Consider the following 21,400-nt stretch of genomic DNA (forward strand, 5'->3'; position numbering starts at 1 on the left):
AAGCGTGATCAATCCTCGAGTTTCACCCCGCCCGCAAAAACTAAATCCGAACTTTGGGCCAACTTTAGTTTGGCACTCGATCGACGTCTAGACACATTGGTCCATTGAGAGTTTGGCGAGCAGAAGTAAAAAAATACGAAGTACTGAAAGAAATTCCAGTTACCTGTTCATTTAAAAAAAAAAAAAGCAGAGAAAATGAAATATTTAGCAGGTTAGCTTTTATATGATTAAGAAAATAAATATTTTTTAAAATATTAATTTAATTATACATGCACATATGTAATGCTTTGCAGTGCAGTTGTAAAACTTTTCAGTTTGATTCGGGCACATAGCTTTAGTGTGAGCCATGGTTTGGGCGTTTTTGTTTGAGAAATGAGCGCTTCATTAGAGCCCAACTTTGCACATATTGTTTGTATACTGCTGCTGTTTTTTTACGATTTTTCATTTTAATATTTGCTCAATTGCGCATAATTAATCGATTTATAAGGCATGGTTTGCTCTGCCATCGCTCTATTCTCGTCGTTTTTTGTACGTATGTATGTATGTATCTACCCCCCCGTTTTATTTCCTTTGACTGTGTTTAACCGCAAAATTCATTTCAATTTGCGGTTTTAGTGGATACCCAACAAGCGCCAGCCACCTGACCCAAACTCAAACCCAATCCCAAGCCAAAACCCTAACCCATACCCTTGCTACCTTCTACCCATCTCATTTGATTGTGCCGTTAGTTTTGGGCCCGTAATTAATACAATTATGTACCGTCAACAAATTGAAATCAATTTCGTCTGATGGGACCAACGTCAGGCATCTGGAAGTCGCCATTCCAGCAGATCCCCACTCTGTTCTTCTTCTTCTCCGGCCGGCGGGGAAAGCAATTTTCATAAAACTTCCTCATCTCGGCTATCAAAGGATCCAAGTGCCGCGGGAATCGCTGCCTCCGTGAGTGAGAAAATGATATTTAAGTGCATTTTTTAGCACGCTTTTAATGCAACGAATGGGTAATGCCCTTAAACAAGTCAATGATTAACATAAATTTAATAATTTCATCAGGTAGTGTTACTAGCATGGTTAGTTTTATCTATTGGATAACTCCCAGTCAAGTTTCAAAAATATTTAAATTCTATAAGACACAAACACGAAAATTTCTCATTTGTAATCTCAATTATATTATTTTATAAGGTATGCCCGCGTGAACGTTATTTTGCTTAACAACTTTAACCACTGGTTAAATTTCCCATAGAAGGCTGGGGCAATATTTGTTGCAGGTTTTTTTTTGCCCAGCCCAACAATGTACAAACGATGATGGCCAAAGCTCCTGTCTGTCAGTTTTTCAATTCTCATTTCCGAGCGCCACCAGCCAAGTCAACAAACCAAATTGCCAGAGTGTATGAAAAGTGTTGACAAACACGCCGATGTGTGCGAGTGTGGGAAAGGGGTGTTTGATGCCAAACAAACAAAGACTGGCAGGAAAACTGGACGGCAGGCCGGCAGTGTGGAACAGGAGCAGGGCAAAAAAAAATGATTTAAACAAATGAAAGGAGAGAAGAAACAAAAAACCAGAGCAAAACGAAGCGATTACATAAATTCATTAAAATTAAAATGTTTGCCAAATGGAAGTCATGCAAACAGCAGCCACAAATAAGCAAACAGAAGGCATATCCAGATAGACGGAAAAGGACCGGGCATTTGGGCACCGAGGATGCAGGACAGTCGTTACAGAACACCACACAGGAGTTGAAGTTGAAGATACAGATGGAGCTGAAGCTGGAGCCGGAGCCGGTGCTGGACCATCTATATCTATATATAGATGGAGGCCGGCATATGCCAGATGTCAGTTGTCGAGGACCCAACGAGTCGAGACGAAATGGAACGTATGCAGAAAAGGAGTCGCGTCGCATACGGACTCTGAAATTAAACTGAATGCAAATGCGAGACAGCGCCGCCAAAACGACCGGAAAATCCGATACCCGCTACTTTGATTTGGTGATATTATTGGTAAAAATCAAATAAATTTATTACGTTCGTTTCAGTATAAGTACGATTAAAAGTGACAAATAATAGCCTATGAAAGTATACCCATACTAAAAAGCGCATTTAACGCAGCTTAGGTATTACTTTTGGAACTAATGCAATAAAAACTTTGAGATAATACATCCGCATCATTGTGCTTAACATATCCGCATGCCAAAGTGTAAGTGGATTAATCAGAGTCACTGACTTTCGGCCAGTCATTCATTCAAGTGGGAATGGGGAATCGGTGAAAGCCTGTTGGCTGAATATGTTGCCAGGCAATTCTAGGCCTAGACCCCACCCCTCAGCACCCAAACAGCGAACCCCTTTGCCCACTTCCCATATTGGCAACAATAAAACACTGTGAATGACAGACAGGGAAGTTCACAAGTTCAAATGCAGACGCGGCTTAGACAACAGTCCGAATGTCCAACGGAGCACGATGGGGTTGAATTTACAGAGTACAGTACAGTAAAGTACAGTGGTTACAAACAAATTATACTCCTTGCATTAGAAGTGAAATCAATTTTATAATAGTTGAAATTCAATTCAAATATCAAATTAATGTGTTTCTACCTTACAAGTAATACTATACCAATATCTAAGGCAATAATCACGCTGTTTGCATCACTGTTTTATCCGGCACCCACTGCTAAGGTGCATATGTATGTATGTTATTTAATTGTTTGTTTGTACGTGGGCCAAATTGCAATGCCATTTACAGGAACAGTAACAACAAGAATAACTGCAACAGCAAACTTCTTTTCAAACTCCTTCTCCTTTTTTTCAAGCCCGTTCTTCATTCGCACAAAATGATGCGCATAAATAAAACGGTTTGTAGCCCACGAGAAAATCCAGAATAAAATGGAAATAAACGATCTAAATGCTCTACCCAAACAAAACTATATCTATTGATAGAGTATGATTTGGGAAAAATTATTCAAATTTTCTCAATATTTAAAGACATGCCTTTGAATCAGTAGGTAGCATTTAAAATAGGGTATCTTGTTGTATTATGAAAAATATGTGTTTATATATATGGGATAATATTAATTTAGGAAAGAGAAGTAAGCCGTTAGTTTTGAAATTAAATAAGTTAGGTTTTTATATTGCACGTTCATAAACATAAGTTTTTGATTCCACTTTGTTTTCAGTGTATTGGAGGCTTAAGCTAAACGGTACTTGTTCGAAATACCCTAAAAAAGGCCCGCGAAGAGTAGCGGATAAAAAATGCCTTCGAAGGCTGCGCATGCGTGGAGCTTAAATGCTTTTGGCATACGTCAAGTGCCAAGCGTTTCTGTCTCTCTCACTCTCTAGACCCATCTCTGTCTCTGTCTGCGTCTCTGTTCCTGTCCCTGTCCTTGTCTCTTTTCCTGTCCAAAGTCGCATCCGTGTCTGGGACTTTGGTCCGTGAGCCGAAGTGACGTCTCGTTTTCGATGTTGCCTCAGCAACAAAATGTCATTCGTTGCGCCCGTTGCACGCATTCCTGCACCCATCTCCACCCTCCCCACTCAAATCCTTGCACTGAGAGAAATTACTGTAATTTTCTCATGTTTTTAGTTCGAGCTACAGAGTTCCTAGCTTATTTATTCAAGCTAGAAGGCTAGAAAGCAAAAGAATAATTTTCAAAGTTTTAATATTATAAACATTCTAAATATTTTTCTAATTTATTTCGAATTTCTCTCAGTGCGCATATCCTCATGCGTTTGGCGTTTCGCATTTTTCTTTCCGTTGTCTCTGGATTTATTTTATTTTGTTTTTTCACTGCTTCAATTAGAAATTCATGATTCGTGGCGATTTCTTTATGCCCGTAACGGGCTGATGAGGCAACTCTGCTGTTTATTTTTACTGCATTAGGGTTGCCAGGTAGCCGGGCGAGCGGTGCAGGAAATCGCACCTTTGCCGGGATATTGGTTGTATTGGGTATTTGGCTTTGGGGAGTGGCTCAATGGAAATTTATACCAGTCGACGACATCATTATAAAGTTTAATTTCCTCTGTCCGTTAGTTGGAAGTTAGCGTTTTATTTTAGGTTCTTTGGCTGCAAGGGTTCTCAAGGGATTACGTGCATTCAAGCCAGTTAGTCCCCCACCTCTTTCCTTTTTGTGTTTATAAGCAGGAACGGTTTCAATTACAGGTTCTTAAAGTGATTTTATTTCGTAGCTTCAAGCCTTAAGATTTATACAAACAATAAAATGCGAGCCTAAAATCAGCAATATTCCACTAGTTCAATTTTGATCGGCAACAATCAGATGCCCGTTGGCCTGGCGAATTGCATTTAATTAACACACAGACACTGACCCCCAATGGTCGTTATCATCGTCATTATCGTTTGCATTCTGCATTTTGCACTCGAAATGAAGTCATTACAACGACGAGTCCTCCGACACTCATTATATAATGCTGATAATTTCATTAAATCCGCCGCAATCGCTCAATAAAAAATGCAGCACAGACGTACGCACTTGATTTTCTCATTTATTGCTGATGAAGTGGAAATGAAAAAGCCGGGCTAATTTGTCGTTTCAATTTAATGGCGGATATTGTTGATAAGTTTCCACTGGAGGGGGTATAATTAGAAATATATGGTAGGAGTCGTAAAAACAACAACATTCTTGCATACTGCATTAGACGCGATTTGCAGTGTTGCACAAGAATGTTGGAAGACAGCTAACAAATTAAATAGGACACCAAATGTTGGTGCTGCTCGACACTTTTCAGTGTACTTTTCGATTGCGTTCAAGTTGCGGAATCTCCACTGTAGTTGGCTGTTGGGGAAAGTTGTTTAGAACAGCACTGCCAACCCCGGCAAAGACCCCTCAAAAGAGAGCGGCAATAAAAAGCTATTGAAGTCAACTCTAGTGCAAAAGTCAATGAAACTTTTATTACCAACATGCCACACACACACTACCTACCCACACCCACAGCAACTTGGCAGAAGGATTAAGGGGGCGGTTAGGTTAGCTAACCCGTGCAGGAGGCGCCACAAAAGAAGTGCAACAAACGACTTTTGTTTCAGGCAAAAGTTGCGTAAAGAAAAGGCATAAAAAAAACTCATGGCTCAGTGCATCACACTTAGTCCTGCCCCACAGGAATTTGAAATCCGCCCTCGCCAGGAATGTCAACTCTGAACTTTTTGCAATTAACCCACGAGAAGTGGCCTACATAACGACTAAGCTTATTTTCCCCCTTATTTCCTATTGATTGACATTCTTGAAAACGGCCGGAAAGTGGATAATTCATGTTACAACTTTGGGAAATATTACAGTTCTGAAACGGAAATACTTGGAACAAGTTATTTAATGACGATTTTCTGTAGTTTAAGGGATCCAAAATCATCATGATTTTTTCTTTATATTTGTTAATGCTATTAGTACTTAATTTCAGTTTATGTTTATTTAAACTAATTTAATTAGTTTAATCCAACCCGATTAGTCATTAAAAATGATAACTAGGCTTTATTTGCAAGCAGCTAGCCGATTACGCTCACATTTGACATACTAATTTATAAATAAAATTAAATTTTAGCTCACAAATTTTATTGCTAGTGCCATAAGCTCGATATAAAACTCACCAGATTTGATGGCCCAGTCGCCTGTTGTTTTGCATTGGATTTTTTTTTGTGGTCTCTGAACTTTTCTCACTCCAAATGCCACTCGAAATATATAATTTAATTGCGTAATTAGGCCGCCGGCAACGACTGCAAATCGAACTGCAATTTAAACTCTAGGGAGTGCTGTTGTTTTTCCTTTTATCTATACATACACTTATTTAGTTTTTTTTTTTTGTTATTTTTTAGTTGTTGTTTTCCCGATCTTCGCTGCGGGTGCATTTGCAGGCTACTAGTTTACTGACAGTTGCCAGTTTTTGATGTCGTTTTACTCATGTTGCTGTCGATCTTATTGAATGCCCACTGGTGGTGTCTTTCTCGTCGGTTTCTTTAGGTTTCTTTGCATTTTTATATTTTTTTTCTCATGCGCACAGAATTTTTGCAGCTTTGAAAATGAGCCTTAAATACGAATTTGGCTTAATTGGCATTACATTGAAATGGTTGAAGACATTTTTTTGTGGCACATTAATTTTTGCGGTATTCCGGTTGCACAGCTTTTTACTATTTAATTGTGGCTTTTGTTGTACACATTTGTGGCATTTCGATTTCGGTTATTTAATTTTGTGTTACTTTAATATCTATACTGGCAAACATTATTTATTTTTGTGTATGTACAGATTAGTATGTGTGTTGTGATTGAAAAATGCATTTCAACTACCGAATTTCTATGTTATAATGTGCATTTAAAAGTATTTTAAAGTCTATAATTTATTTCTTAGCGTAATCATCACAATTTCAAAGATTATTTGTTGCTCGAAATTTGAAGCAGCCATCACAATGCAATTTAAATAAATTAAATTATCCGATGAGTATCATTACACAATTTGCACATTTTACTAGTTTCTATACATTTGTTTGCCATATATTTTGATTTGTGGTTAATGGCAAAGATGTCGTAATTAATTTTGTACAGCCTTTACATAAATATTTGTTAAATCATGCTCCGCCATTTAATTGTTTCTGCAAAAAACCTATAAAGAGCAGAAAAATTGATTATTAGTATTTTTACGTTTACTCTTGCCTTTCTCCCCAACCTCCTTGGACCCCATCCATTATTTATGCTCTGCCCTAAACCGTCGATCAAGCCAAGTTGTGGGGACCATTGGGGTATTGGAGTGGACCGCGAAACACTAAAAGGCCACTTAAGTCATGGACACACCAACCCCACCCTCCCCTTCGCCGGCATTACCTTTTGCTCTTAACTTATCAACATGGCAATTTCGTTTCTTTCGTCGTCGTCGACCACTACCCTCCCCCACAATGAGACCATACTCCTCGGGCCTGAAAAAGTTCTAGGTCGAAATTTTAGTTGGCAAAGGAAAGCGCCATAAAAAGCAAAAAGCCTAGAGAGCAAAGTTTTTCAAACGGACCAGAAGACGGAAGAGCAGCTTAAGATGAAATAACAAGGGAGAATGCTATAGTCGAGTTCCCCGACTATCAGATACCCCGTTACTCAGCTAGTGTGAATGCGAACGCGAAATTTTATCATATTTCTGGGATATCGATAGATATTGGAGAATAAAATGAGAAAAAATTTAAAAATTGTTCAAACGTGTTGGCGGCTTTAGGGCGTTAGAGTGGGCGTGGCAAAAAGTTTTTTAGCACATCGATAGAAATTTACAAGACTAATAAACATGTGAAAGAAAATATCAACACATTTTTCAAAAGTGACAGTTTTGTGCGGTTTGCGTGCGTTGGAGTGGGCGTGGCAACATGAGTCAACAAACTTCCGCTGCGTCTATGTCTCTAAAAGCTGCATGCTGAATCTCAACCTTCTAGCTCTTATCCTGAGTTAGACTCGGCTATTGATCCTGATCTAGAATATATATATTTTATATAGTCGGAAACGCTTCCCTTCTGCCTGTACTTCTCAACGAATCTAGTATACCCTTTTATTCTACGAGTAACGTGTATAAAACGCGGCGGAAAATAACGATGTCGAAATCACTTTACTTACAAAATGCAATAATATGTACAACTTCACCACCTTCACTCCACTGCAGACTATAAATATACACGGAAAAAAACTTTGCCTTTCGCTTACGCCAGGAAAAATAAGGAGATAACTGTTGATAAGCTCTTCATATATAATATAATGTAAAGTATTACATGTTAGTTAGATCAAATATTGACCTATTGGCTACTGTTATATTTTTGTCGGCTAAGATTTGTTTTTGAGGTTATACAAAAAATTTATACATTATATTATATTATTTGTTCTAGGAATAGTTAAGTACCTTTTAGCATAATATTCTCTTTAAGTGCTTCTTTTTTCGTGTGCAGCTTCTCGCCACTCCCACTGTACTTTCCCATCAGTGCAACATTAGTAACGTTTACAGGCTTTTGTTGCGCCTCCCCCTCAAACGTCAAACTTAAAACTAGGGATGTGCGCGTGATGCCAAAAGGAAACGTGACACGACGACTTGGACGATTAAGATTGAAGATAATTCAAAGCGAATTAATTAAACCCTTACACACATCATATTTAATATGCTCATATGAGAGATACAAATATACAATATTTGTAAATACAGTTGCTTTGTGAACAAATGTCACCACTTGACCATCTCTAACGTATGCCCCATTCTCCCAGCTAGTTCTTCTGCTTTATCTGGCTGTTGGTATGAAAAAAGCCAAAGGGCATATGTACAAGATATGCAAAATACGAGAAAGGGAGATGGCAGATGTGGCGGGGGTGGAGAAAGGGGCGGGTGAAAGCGTGGAGAAGAGGAAATTGAAAGCCAAAGCGGATTGCCATTACTTAGAAGCGCGTTTCAAGCTTCATTGAGCGCTCTGGAAAAGCGTGGGAGGAAAAGTGGGCGCCAGGGGGCGGGCGCTGGGTGATGCCAGTGCAGTTGTAATAAGCAATACTTGCAACTAAAAGCCGACAGGCAATGTGTCTAGCAAGAAGTGCCAACGGCCCATTTTTAACAGTGAGACACTAAAAAATGCTCAAACTCTACACTAAAATGCAGGTAACGAGCTGAATTTTATTAGTTCAAAGTAAAAAACTTTATTTCTAATGAAAATTGTAGTAACAGTACATTTCATATTTTAATACAATCTAGAATCTAAAAGGATTTAAGCATACAGATTTCATACAGATTATGTTGATGAAAATGTAACAATGAAATACAACTCCATTGGACTAAGAAAAAGTCTTAGCCAGCTCTGTTCCTCGTAGATTTCATTATTTTCTAGAACTTGTATGTTTTATAAATATATAAAGGTGGCTATTAATCCTTATCCTTCTCTATTTTCGTTACAACATTTTCTAACAGCAATTACATGCAATAAACCTATATATTTAACAGATTATTGGAGCACATATAGCATATTCATCTTTTAAAACAATTTGGATGCATAAAAAAGCTTTCATGTACCTTTTATGGTGCATATATAACTTAAAAGCTCTACAAGATGCGTCAGATCCATGAAAAAGGGTTAAAAAGGCGAAGAAAAAAATCAATTAAGCCCTGATATTTGATATTATTTTTCCTCTGCTCTGTGGACTATCTTATAAATCGCCGTTGCCATTCTGATGCGTTCGGCTTTGTATTTTATGCTGCTCCTCGAGTTCAGAATTTTCTATTTGGCGATTTGGATGGATGGCGGGGTGTGGTGGAGAGGGGGCATTCGGGGGGAAGGCAAACAGCTTTAGACACTTTAACACATTCCTCTGGGAATGAATACTCCGTGGAAGGAGCCACTACACACTCGCACACTCACACAGCCAGACATTTTAGTGGACCTTCAGCATCGACATCGAAAAGTCTCGGACTTCGACTTGGACGGGGATAAAAAGGTGCAGTGATAAAAAAGCATGGGAACTTCATGTCGAGGCTGGTTTTCGAAGAACACATCTTCATTTTCATTAACACAGAGCAAGCTCTGCATTAATGTTATCTACTTTAATTATGACTTCAATAGTTAGGTAATCTTGGTTAATCTAGGCTTGCAGTCCACGTAGTGACGAAGCGCACCAAGATAGTTTAATCTGCCGTAATGGTCTGACCACATTAAATCAAATGTTTAATATACATATCTCCTATTTCGTAATTAGTTTTTTCTTGCAGTGCCCAGAGGTAAGAGAAACATTTAGACGACTTTCCAAGACCGGTTCTTTTGCCTCTATGAACTCGCCTTCGTCCGCCTCGTACTAACTAGAACTTGTGGCCAAAATAAAAGGCAAACATAAAGCAGCAGCAGAAGCTAGGCTAGCAAAAAAGAAAAAAAAACCAAAAAAAAGAAGGCAAAACATGGAAATAGTCAGATAGTTGGCCAGTAGCACTTGGCCAACGGCCCTGTCCTTCCGCACCTTTCCGTTTGGACGGATTTATTTTAGTTAATAAGCTAAATCAGCGGAGGGCTGCTCAAATTGTTTACATTTTTCGGTTGCATAAAAGGTATTTACATTCGTCAAGTACTGTACAAAATATGTAATGAACTAGTATTTAAAGAACTTTGGTTTTTTTATAATACTTATTCTTCCCGTAATTTAATTTAAGTCCAACATTTTTTACTGCGTGTCACACACACATTTTTAACATTTATAGGTTAATATATCTAAGTTTATAATATAAAACTGGCCTTTCTATTAGTTTTTTTTATTTATTTATTTTTTTTTTTTTTTGGTTTTGATTTTAAAATGAAATAGGAAGAGCCAACCAAAGGGGCACTTTTTTCTTCATTCAGTCTGATTGGTGTCACTTCTGAAATTCCTGAACTCATTTTTTAACAGCACCCTGCTGAAACTGCCAAAACATTTCGACAGTTTAGAATTCACCCTTTTTTCTGTGTCGACAGCTTGATTTTTTAGTTTGTTTGCTTTTGCTACCTTTTAGCCTGGCGGTTGTATCTTTTGATGATCAATCGCCTTTTGGAAGCAATCAGGGAGCCAGGAAATCAGAGGACTCGTCACTTTCCACCACTTGCCACCTTGTTGGCCAACTAATTAGATTCGCTCTCAATTCCCGGCTAATTGAAAGGTGAGCAGCGCGCTTGAACTTTTGGCACTTGCCAACTTTTAAGCTATGCCAAAATGCTGGAAACACTTAACGGCTTGAGATGGAAACTTCTAGCAAAGTACAACAAACAGTAAAAAAAAAACTCTACAAAGTAATAAATTGTACAAACAAATAAACAAACAGTTAATCTTATGTGAATGTTTCGTAACGAATTTATTAATTCCTTCTTTCAAAAACTAAATTATTTCCAAGTCTTTAAAATTTGGTTTTAAAGCTCTTTATATAGCAACAACCAAATGCCGGCAACGAAATTTTGATTTCTGTCGCGTATAAAACTGCAAGTTATTCATCTTAATTAAAAGGGATCCTAATGGCCAAGGACCAAACAAAGGATACAGTTATGGGCGACGCGACAACATTTCGAGCCAATTGCTTGTGAGACAAAAGAGCCAAGTTATTGTTGTTAATATAAATATAGTGAGTCTGCTAAAAAGGGGAAAACTGCTCACACAAACATTGACAACTCTGACATTTATTTATATTTTATAAAAGTGTCTAAAAAGAAATGTGCAGAGAACTTTATTTATAAGCCCTACAGTTGCAGCTTAAAATACTTAAAATGAATTCACAAAATATTTATTTTTTATTTTTCGGTCTAGTTTTGGATTTCGGATTTTTTTAAATTTCATGCCAATTATTGTTTAAACGCTTCCAGTTCTTAGGAAAAAATTTTCAATTTTGGTGCACTACAAATACTTTTTTTTGACACTTTTATAACCCTTATTTAACTCATTTGCGAAATACTTTTCCATTAAAGTGCTAATGTTTTGGCGGCTTTTTCGTTTTGCGGTTTTCGCAGGTGGCAGCTGCCACGTGACCGCAAATGTCCTGCGGTAAACGCATCCTTAGCTACTTAAAAAGCTGCACTTACGTTTTCAGCAACGATCAGTTGACAACGGCGCCGCAAATTCAATGAACTCGAAACAAGTTTGGCACATAAACAAAAATCGCAAAAAAAAGAAGTGTAACGAAAATAAAGGAAAACCGCACACACACGCACACACAAAATGAAAATATAATATTTCACACTACTTCACTTTTTTCGTGGCTCTTTCTAAAAACTGGTAAGAATTGCTGGCCACCAGGTTGTGGTTATTGTTGTTTCTGATCGCGACTTAAAGACGACGCTCTTTGCAGGATTAGCGCTCTCTTCGAAGAGAGCCCCAGCAGAAGTTTAAGGAGAGGAGACGTCCTCGCGCGAGCAGCACCAAAATCCAACTGCGGCCGAATCCCACGGACGCAGCGACGTCCCAACGTCGACGACGCCGGCAGCGCCGCAAATGCAGTTTGCTCGCCACAGGCGCGGAAAAAGAAGTAATGCCCAAATAGCTCAGAGCTTGTTTCAAGTTAATTATTGAATGAAAGTAACGTTTAGTGTAAGTAAGTAAGTAATTTAATTTAACGATACACATCACAAACTGTAAAATTGGTTTTACTCTTTAAAATAGCATAAACATTTTTTTATCCGAAAAAACATAATTATTAAACATATTTTTTTTAGAATTCGGGTATTTTGAAAACTTTTAAAAGCTGTGCAGTTGTAGCTGCTATTGCTTTGACTGCTGCTGTGAACCTGAGCTAGTGTGCGAATGGAGTGCAGAAGGAAAGGAACAAGAACTGCCAGATGAAACAAAAACAAAAAACAGCTAAAGCAGCGGTAACAACAACAACAAGCTGATGCAGTGGAGCTGTAGTTGTATTTGTAGTAGGAGTTGGAGCTGGAATTGGAGTTCCAATCAGACGAAAAGCAACGCGCGCGCTCTTTTCCGCTCTCTCGCACACTCTCTCGTTTTCAGCACGCTACTCTCGCTCTCCTCTTGCATTACGTATACGCCAAACAACGCAAAACTTAAACCGGCATTTTGTTAGGCGCACGTTTTGAGCCTACGAAGAGTGGGATCGAGAAGGGAAGCGAGGGAGAGAGCAATGATTCAAAACAGGTGCGGATCACTTTCAAAACGGTGCACGCTATGATTTATATTGTAATTTACCAAGTGCCCGAAAAAGTAGGCAATGTCTTATGGGAATACGGTTAACTGATTAATTTTGTTAGTTCATCACTCTAAGCCCATCTATTAGTTTTGTTACAAAAAATGTGAGTATGGTTGGTTTACAATTTGATAACACGGAAAAAAAGTTAAAAATTGTCTGTTTTCTCGAAATGAAGATCTAGATAATACTGAGTTAGAAAATCTATTTTGGCTGGTTTATATCTTGGAAGTGCCCCTGGAAGTCTGCACCCAACCAACTGAATCCGCTCCCGACAATTTGGCATTTTCGCGCGTGCAGCAGTCAGTGCAACAACAGCAACCCCAGCGCCGCAGAAGAGTGCATCGGTGTAAGTGTGTGTGTGTGAGCTGCAGCTGGCAGCGAGCTTCCTACTTTATTACTGGTTTCCAACTTAATAAAATATGTGGAGCGCTTGATTTACTCTCAACAAGGATATGCAAGGGTTAAGAAAAGCAATGGCAGGCAGAAGAGGGTTAAGAAGAGATAAGCCAAAGAGAGCGACTTTCTTCGCCAGCTGTTTCGCCGAGCTTCTCCCGTTGCCTTTTGTTTTTGCCGCGCATTCGCCGGCTGGGATCTCTCTTTCCCCTTCTCACTCTCTCTTCTGTTTCGGTGCCCCTCTCCCACCGTCTGGCCACTCACTCACACGCCAGCTGTTGCTCCTTTAAGCGCCAGCGTACCGGAATGCACTTAAAAAAACGATGGCCTTGAACGTCTAAAAGCATTAAAAATTTACTCATATATAAAAAAAATAAATAATTAATATATAAAAATAAAGTACGTATAGGAATAATTAAAAATGGTTCTGCGAAATGAAATTTATTAGTTTCAGTTTACATTTTCTTGCGCACAATAGTACATTTTGATATTGAAAATTCTTGTAGTGTAGCAACGGATTGCTGTACGTTCTGCTGTGTCTTGTAGTTTATTGCAATTTCTTATTAATAAGCGCCTTTTATGTGGAGCCGGGTGTTAGTGCCCTCCCATGGGCGACATTAACGTTAATAATAATAAAATGTGTAATTGCATACTGGGAAGAAGCAGTGCTGGCCAAGAGCAAGAAGATGAAGGAGAGGGAAAAGAACATCAGCTTCTTCTTCTAACCAGTTTCGCAGACGTTGTAAGGCCCATGTTTTATCCTGAATTCTCTTTTTTTTGCAGCCAGAGGTGTAAATCATTTTCTAATCGCAGCCAGCAGATCACATGCACACGCATCAGCAAGCCAACACACACACACACACACACATAGAGGTACTCTGGTCTCACAGATACTCTGGACACACAGATACTCACTCACACAGCAAGTGCAGTTGGACACTCGGAGTGGACTTGACTTTTGTTTTTGGCACTGCGTTTACTTTACGTTTACGTTGTCCGGCTAAAACTTTCCAGCATTTTGATTTCAGCCAAAAGGACAATATTGTTGTCGTCGAGTGGGTGGAAAAGTGGGGTGACAACGGGACTAAAGGGGAAAGAGGCGCCTGAACTGCAGCCAAAAGTCGAATGCAATCAAAGACGCAGCGGAAACAGAAGCACTTGCCAGGATGTCGGCGTAACCAGAGATGCAAAAGTGGCTTAAACCGATCTAAAAATAAATCATTTACAAATGAAGACAACTGAAAATTATATATAAGTTTATAAAATTCATAAAACTAGAAGGATATTTTATCAAAACACAAGCATAAACTTACTAACTAAAAAACAAAATACAGCAAGACCTTTTAGATACACCTACTTTGAATCATTTGAGATAACCTCTCCGTTTTCCTCTTTTTAAATTAAATATTTCTTGTATTTCCCCCATGGAAAACCACAAAGTTACGGGCTGCATTTGTGTACAATGCGTCTGAAGGACAAAGTTCAATAAATTTATCAAATAATTCGTGATTATGGCACTTTCCAATCGAAGTGACTCGTAAAATTCGGAGAAAATCCGGTCTGCTATGTCTTCGTCTGGCTGAGAAAACTTTGGCGTCTGGCGAAACTTTGCTCGTCCTTCTCGTGGCATTTTGTGTCTTAATTTCTGCATTATCCTGGCCATCTTAATTAAGCTGCCTGTCAGGAGGCGCCACGCCCACAGCCGTCTGCTCATTTGTTTGCCGACATGTTTCGCGGGGTGTTTGGCATTTTCTTTTTCTTCATATTTTTTTTTTTTGTTTTTTAAGCTGGTGCTGGTACACACTGTACAGAACTTCCGGTTCCGGTGCCTGTGGCACATTGCGTATCCGCGGGCCACATTTCAACCATTGCCATTGTCCTCGTGAGTTTATTTGAATTTATTATACTTCCCCTGCTAGCTCCTTTTTTTATTTAATTTTTGAGCAGATGCAGCCAAGCGTAATAATGGTTGTTATTAACCCGGTGGTGTTGTGCAATATCCTTGTGCATAGTATGAAGAAAATCTACAAATTGTAACGTTCATTAAATATTAGACAAACTTAAAAAAAGAAAACGTCTGCTTAATGATCGTGATCTTACATAGATGATTAAAAGCATTTTCAAAAGTCATTAGTTGATATTACGTATACGCCATGTCTGTCTTCAGCTTAATTTTTATTTTTAGTGCCAAGGCCTAAAAGGTTTTCCTGCAGATTCACTTAAGTGAATCGCCGTTGATATAACTGCCCACACCTTTCTCTTAATTGTTTAATTCGTTTTTTATTTTTACAAACTGGCAATGGCCATCAACTGAATCAAAGCCATTTCATTAGTTTCAGCACTTTTATGGGCCATTTTAGAAATGCAAATCGAAAATCAAGTGCTCTCAAACGGAATGCGGAAGAGAGTTTGTGAGTGTTTGTTTGTTTGTTTGTTTTCTCTTCCCTTTTTGCACCATTTTCGGAAACGGGAGAGCAAAGGATTTGGAAATTTGTTTTCCTTTTTTTTGGGAGTGTGCAAACAGCGCTTTCAACTCCCTTATTTCAATTAACTTTGCTAAATTTATTTATGCATGCGATTGCACTGTCATAAACATTATAGAACAAAATATATTTAATAAAAATATTCTTATCATTACATTGAATTTAAGTGGTTACGTTTTCAAAAAGATTTAAACTCACTAAATTGTTTAAAAATAAATAGAAACAGAATAAATTGACAGATAAAATGTGTTGATTCTATTTCAAAATCTGCATAAACATGTATACAATATGTTAAATTAAATGTAAAGTAAATGATAGATTAATGAAAATGTTTAATATTTTTTTCTGTGTATCCATGCATGTGAGATTAGTTGTTTGTGGGCGTGTGTTTATTGTCAACAAGTCCGTTAACAGGCACTGGGTGTTTTTTTTATTTTCTTTGCCTTAGTTGTGCCTACTTCTTTTTTATTTTCTTTGATTGTTCGCTATTTTTATTTATTTGTTCCCTTTAATTTAGTGCTGGTTTTTAATCCTTGACGGGGCGAGGTCATAAAGCGATCGTTGCATCTTAATCCCAGCCATGGAAACGCCTCTTTTTTTGCCAGTAAGGGGAAAAGTACAAACTATGCGGAGGTTTCATTCACAGAAATATGCAAATGGTGGGGGGAAATCGCGCAAATTGAATGCGAGACTGGAAAAACACACATCCAACCCCCGGAAAAACGGAAAAGCAGACTCCGTTGCGTACTACGCGGCTTACAACTGCAATTACAACTACGACCACCACCACGCTCCACCTGTTGGCCGCTTTGGGAGTCCGCATAGCCTTCTCTCTCGCACACTACCTTGCTCTCTCTTTCCGCCGCACGTCAGTGCTGTAGGTGTAGCTGTTTAATGTAATTTGGCCGTAATTTGTAAAACTATTTCAAATTCAAATAGATTAATTTTTAAGTGATATCGAAAACAATAGATTTCCTGTTTTTTAAAAAATATTCAAAAAATGTTAAAAAATGTTAAAAAAATATATATTATAAAATTTTTACCGTTAAGCCGACCGCTTAAAATCGAACAACACAGATTTACATATATAGTACTGCACATTTTACCGATTCATAGCATATTCAACATTATTTGTCCATATAGTTTAACATCTAAAATTGGGTTATTAACCCGGAAGCAATTAGAACACAATCCTAGCCATTTTAAGGGCTAATAGCGGGCAGCACTGGGGGGAATTAACAATGAGCCAGCAACGATGTTAACTGAAAAATGCTTTTCGCCTTTGCTGAGCTGCGGCTGAATGCCGGGGATTTGGTAGTGGGTTTGAGTTTCGGGCTGGGAGCCACAGATGCAGTTGGATCTAAAGATGGGAGTTTTGTGGACGGGTCGGCGGTTAGTTTGCCACCGCCCACCCGGCCACCCACCTGCCGCACACCCCAGCCCACCCCGCTTTGTCAACCACCATGGTGCAGTGAACCCGCCGCGCCGCTAAGTATGCAACACAGAACTGAAGTTTAATTGGGAGCAAAACCCATCGAAACATTACAGCGGCAAACGAAGGTATTTTACTAGCGAATATTTCTTTATTGCTGGTGCATATCTGCGTGATACAATATATCTTTATTAAAAAAAGAGACAAGCTTACTACATGATAAGAGTATTTGCTCTCGCAAGAGCTGGTGCGCATTAATATTCATTGATGGTTAAGTATTTGTTGGTAGCTTACTTTGGGTACAGCTGTGCCTGAAATAATTGTATTACATTATTCAATTATTATTTAAGACCATTTAAGCAATATATCAAAAGGCCAAATTGAAATATGTGGAAACACAACTATTTTGAGCACATAAAAATGTTTAATACATTTTTTTTAATGTTTTTGCTTATTGATTTGTTTTGTTAAATCTATTACATTTCTCGTTCAAGGATAAAATAAAGCATAAGCCACTTTTTTTTATTTTTTTATCAAATATTTTGTTGGTTTTTGTTACTTTTTTAGCGCTTTAGCTTTAGGGCATGTATTGAGAATGATCGTAAGTTTTCCAGGAATTTTTCGTTTTGCTTGTATATCCATAGTCGGGCACTACTTTGGGTGTTTTAAAATAGTTCTTTGTGTTGAGGGAGTAGTCCTGAAAAAGCGTTGTTGTGAAAGTGCACTTAATGATGCCAGTTTTTCGTAGGGACTAACCTTTTCGTGTTTTCTTTGATAACCACCCAAAGGATTTGTTCCTGCGGACTCCTCCGCCGGTTTCACTTTCAGCACCGCCGAAGTGGGCGTGTCTCCGACCCTTGGATTGTGGGATTTTAAACTCAGTTTCAGATCTATTTTGGGTGGCGGCTCCTGACGGATTTTCTCCTCGATCTCGTAAAGCTCTTGCTGAATTTTATTCATATTTTAGATGAACTTTGATTGGAATATTCCATTGGGATAACTTACGTAATTTTTATAGACCATGCAGCAGGCTCGCAGCGTAAAGTAATATATAATCTCCACACCGGAAAGCAGTGAAAATCCAAGAAAAAGGCTGGCAATACCACCAAAGGACACCAACAGATCAACCCAGCCGAAAAGGACCTCACGTTTATAGCGAATAATCGGCCAGGTAAGAAACTCGACTAGCACACCTGTGCTATCTTGTCGATCCGACCTAAAATTACATCATACATCATTACATCTTCTTGGTTACATGATTGATACACCTATTTGGAAAATCTAACATTTTGATCAGCTTATCGATGTTGAAAACGGTTTTCGAGCAACTGAGCTCGCATTGCAGGCAATCCTTGATGTTCGTAATGTTGCTCTTGAATTCATCGAGACAATCGAAGTCCTTGATCGAGCACATAGGCACATTAGCTGTCGGCGTTAAATATAATAATAATAAGTATGCAATAAGCTTGTAAATATGTTCATTACTTACGTATCGGCTTATAAAAGGGCGGATTGCACTTGCACAACTTGATGGCCTTGTTCATGCGACACTGCTTCATGCAGGAGGAGAATGTGTACGCATCTGGGAAATAGTTGAGCTTCACCTCGTCGCTGAAGATGCATTTCCTCTGGCCAATGGACAGCTGGCGAGCATCGTCCGTGGTGTAGGTGTTCTTCTTGGATATCCTCACCTCCACCATCTGAGGGTCCGACCAGTCGATCTGAGCATTGAAATCCGAACCGAAGTACTCCTCGTTGGAAAAGATAAAGATCTGAAGATGTGTTATTCAAATTCATTATTATGCGAAATATATTGTGATAACTACTATACGAGTATATAGTATATGGTTATGAACAACTTACACTTGAAGTGCTGTTGGGTATGAAAAAGAGTGCCCACTTCTTGTCGGTTTCGTAGAGGTCATGAGGTGCTCCGGTTTTTACGCTATACAACAAAGTACATATACCCAATAAAACCGAGGTCAAATTGGACTACGATTCTGCGAAACTTACTCTTCAGTGGGCGTGGACTTGAAACGACTGTTGAAGGCGTAACAAAAGCCGTGCTCCGTGTAAATGGGCTCGAAGTGTTCGCAACAGGGTATCTCCTCGTCGCGATACTTGCAGGACACGAAGACGTTCTTGCAGTCGATGTGACCCTCGAAGGCCCACTCCCGGATGGTGTGCGCATCTAGCAGGTTCTGCGGAATCGACTGCGACAGCACCTTGGCGTCCCGAATGCTCTCGAAGTTCAGAGAGGTCAAAATCCGCAGAAACGGGGTATACATTTGGGCCTGGGCCTCGTCGTAGTTACTGTAATCACAAAATGTATGTACATGAAAATAGTTGCATCCAATCTATAAGATACAATAAGATATATAGATAACATATAACATAGATAACATATAAACATAATTCTTGAGTTGCCCCCGTACTCACGCCAGGGTATTGTAAACCTTCTCGTAGGTCTTGTCGTGGTCAAACGCCGCCTCTGGACAGACGACGGTGGTGGGGAAGACCACGTTCTGGTTGTGGAAGTCGGTGTCGAGGCCAGTAATGGTCGGATTGGTCTGGAACTTCTCCCAGAGGCTCATGATGATGACCAGCGCGGTGACCGCTCCGATGGATGTGAAGCAGAACCACATGAACTTCTCGCCGATGGGCCGGCCCGATTCGGCAATGTATCGCACTCCGTGGAGCGTCGAGTTCTGGAAGAACTCCTTCGTCTGGTAGATGAGGCTGCGCCGAAAGATGATCAAAGTCTCGAGGCTGCGCTGCGCCCTGGACTCCGGCGGATGGCGTTTCTCTTGCGGCATTTCCGTTTCAGGAACATTGCTCGCCGACGCGGCTCGGTAGTGAACTCAAAACTTATGCCCTAGCATCGGATCCAAAGTCAACATTACGACTGAAACCGTGGCATTACTTAATGGAACTACATCGAATGCCAAATCGATGCGTGTATCATTAGTCCCACCTGCGTGTGGTTCCATTTGCAGGTCCTAAAAGCCTTTTTTTGTTCACATAATGCCGTTTGCATGCGTCTGATTGCTTTTTTGGATTGTGGAACTATCTAGATCTTAGTAACTTAAACAATAAAAGGTGAATATTAATGAAAGGTTTTTTAATTCAAAAATATTGTAAAAATCAAGATACAAATTCTAAGTCATAGAATATTTAAAAATATTAATATTCGTTTTTATATAAGCAAATAAGCATTTCATTTTAAACACAATTAATATCTAAACTATCTTTATTTAAAATAAGCTCTTAAAATAAAATATTAATAAAAATAATAGTTTTATATCAGATCAACGTATTTTGAACTGCACTTCAGTAATGAGTCCACCAACTTTTCGTACCGAAATCGACAAGATTGGGGTCAGTGATATGGCTAAAGTCCTGCGCAATTGTGGGTTAGTCCAGTTACCGAATGCAGCTGCCTTGGATGGATTGATGGCTGGCTGGCTGGATGGTTGGATGGCTTGAAGGCTTGATGGATTGTTTGTTGGATAAATGGCTGGCTAATTGGTCGGGGATGTCTGAACAGCTTCCGGCGCCGCCTTGCATTCCGCAAAAAAAAAAATCATATATTCCTTTATAGGAATAGGGCTGTGCTGGCCACTCCACCGAAAGCCACTCCAAGGATCGGAGGAACTTCACAAGTTTTGTGTGAAATTCTGACACGGACCGGACTCTCTTTGTTCGCTCTTTCGCCCTCTCTTTACCCTTTTTTATTCCTTTGATTTGTTTATTTTTATTTTTTTTTTGTTTTCAATCGTTAAGTGTTCTCAGGTTTCACAAAGCGTCGAGGAATGGGTTTTGGATTTTTCGGGACTCTGGACTTTGGGTTATGGTTGCTGGAGCTGGGGCAAACAAAAGAACTGCTGGAATGAGTTGACCCTGATGGCGGTGGTCAGATAATCTGAGCCACTGGCGCCAGTCGGTTAGAGGGAGTCCCTTTTACTCCGCTTTTCCCCTTCATTAACCGTGCGTCGTCTGGACATTGCATATATTATATTTATATTATTATATATATTATTATTATATAGCTGTAGGTTGAGGAACCACCATGTTTTTCTTACTCGTCGTTTTGCTTATAACTAGATTAAGCGAATAAAATTGGAACTTAATTTAGTTAGGGAACATTTATACATTACATAATATCCTTTTGAAAAAAACATACCTTTCAAGACGAAAAGAAAGGAGTATAAGATGTAATATTAGGATTGCTGTAAAGAAATACCTAAAAGTATATGAGAAAATATCAACTTTTCGAATCGAACTTCATCATAGATTCATAACACCATAAGATCCAATACGTAATGCGGAGCTTAGTGCTAAACCTCTGGGTAAAAAATACTCCTTACTGGCATTGCGACCCACTTATGGCCAAAACCCCCCGCCAACGCCACCAACCCTTTCCCACGCTCCACCAGATCCCGCCTTATAGCCT

General features: G+C 39.1%; 2 protein-coding genes across 2 annotated transcripts in view; both read right to left on the reverse strand.

Moving 5' to 3' along the window:
- Nucleotides 1–6,195, reverse strand: part of LOC6618088 (rho guanine nucleotide exchange factor 10) — a 96,959-nt gene extending 90,764 nt beyond the window's left edge. Inside the window, exon 1 of the mRNA XM_032724177.1 lies at nt 5,585–6,195. The gene's annotated coding sequence lies outside the window, so the exon portion shown is untranslated. The remainder of the gene's footprint in view (nt 1–5,584) is intronic.
- A 10,894-nt stretch (nt 6,196–17,089) lies between these two features.
- Nucleotides 17,090–19,821, reverse strand: LOC6618091 (sodium channel protein Nach). Its single transcript, XM_002042353.2, has 8 exons — nt 19,387–19,821; nt 18,961–19,260; nt 18,811–18,892; nt 18,437–18,719; nt 18,234–18,372; nt 17,953–18,163; nt 17,704–17,892; nt 17,090–17,644 (listed from the first exon to the last, which is right to left on the reverse strand). Exons 1-8 carry the CDS (start codon nt 19,761–19,763, stop codon nt 17,525–17,527), a joined length of 1,701 nt encoding a protein of 566 aa, XP_002042389.1. The 5' UTR covers nt 19,764–19,821; the 3' UTR covers nt 17,090–17,524.
- Nucleotides 19,822–21,400: the final 1,579 nt, after the last annotated feature.

The sequence above is a fragment of the Drosophila sechellia genome, chromosome X, assembly GCF_004382195.2.
Source record: "Drosophila sechellia strain sech25 chromosome X, ASM438219v1, whole genome shotgun sequence".
Classification (NCBI taxonomy): domain Eukaryota; kingdom Metazoa; phylum Arthropoda; class Insecta; order Diptera; family Drosophilidae; genus Drosophila; species Drosophila sechellia.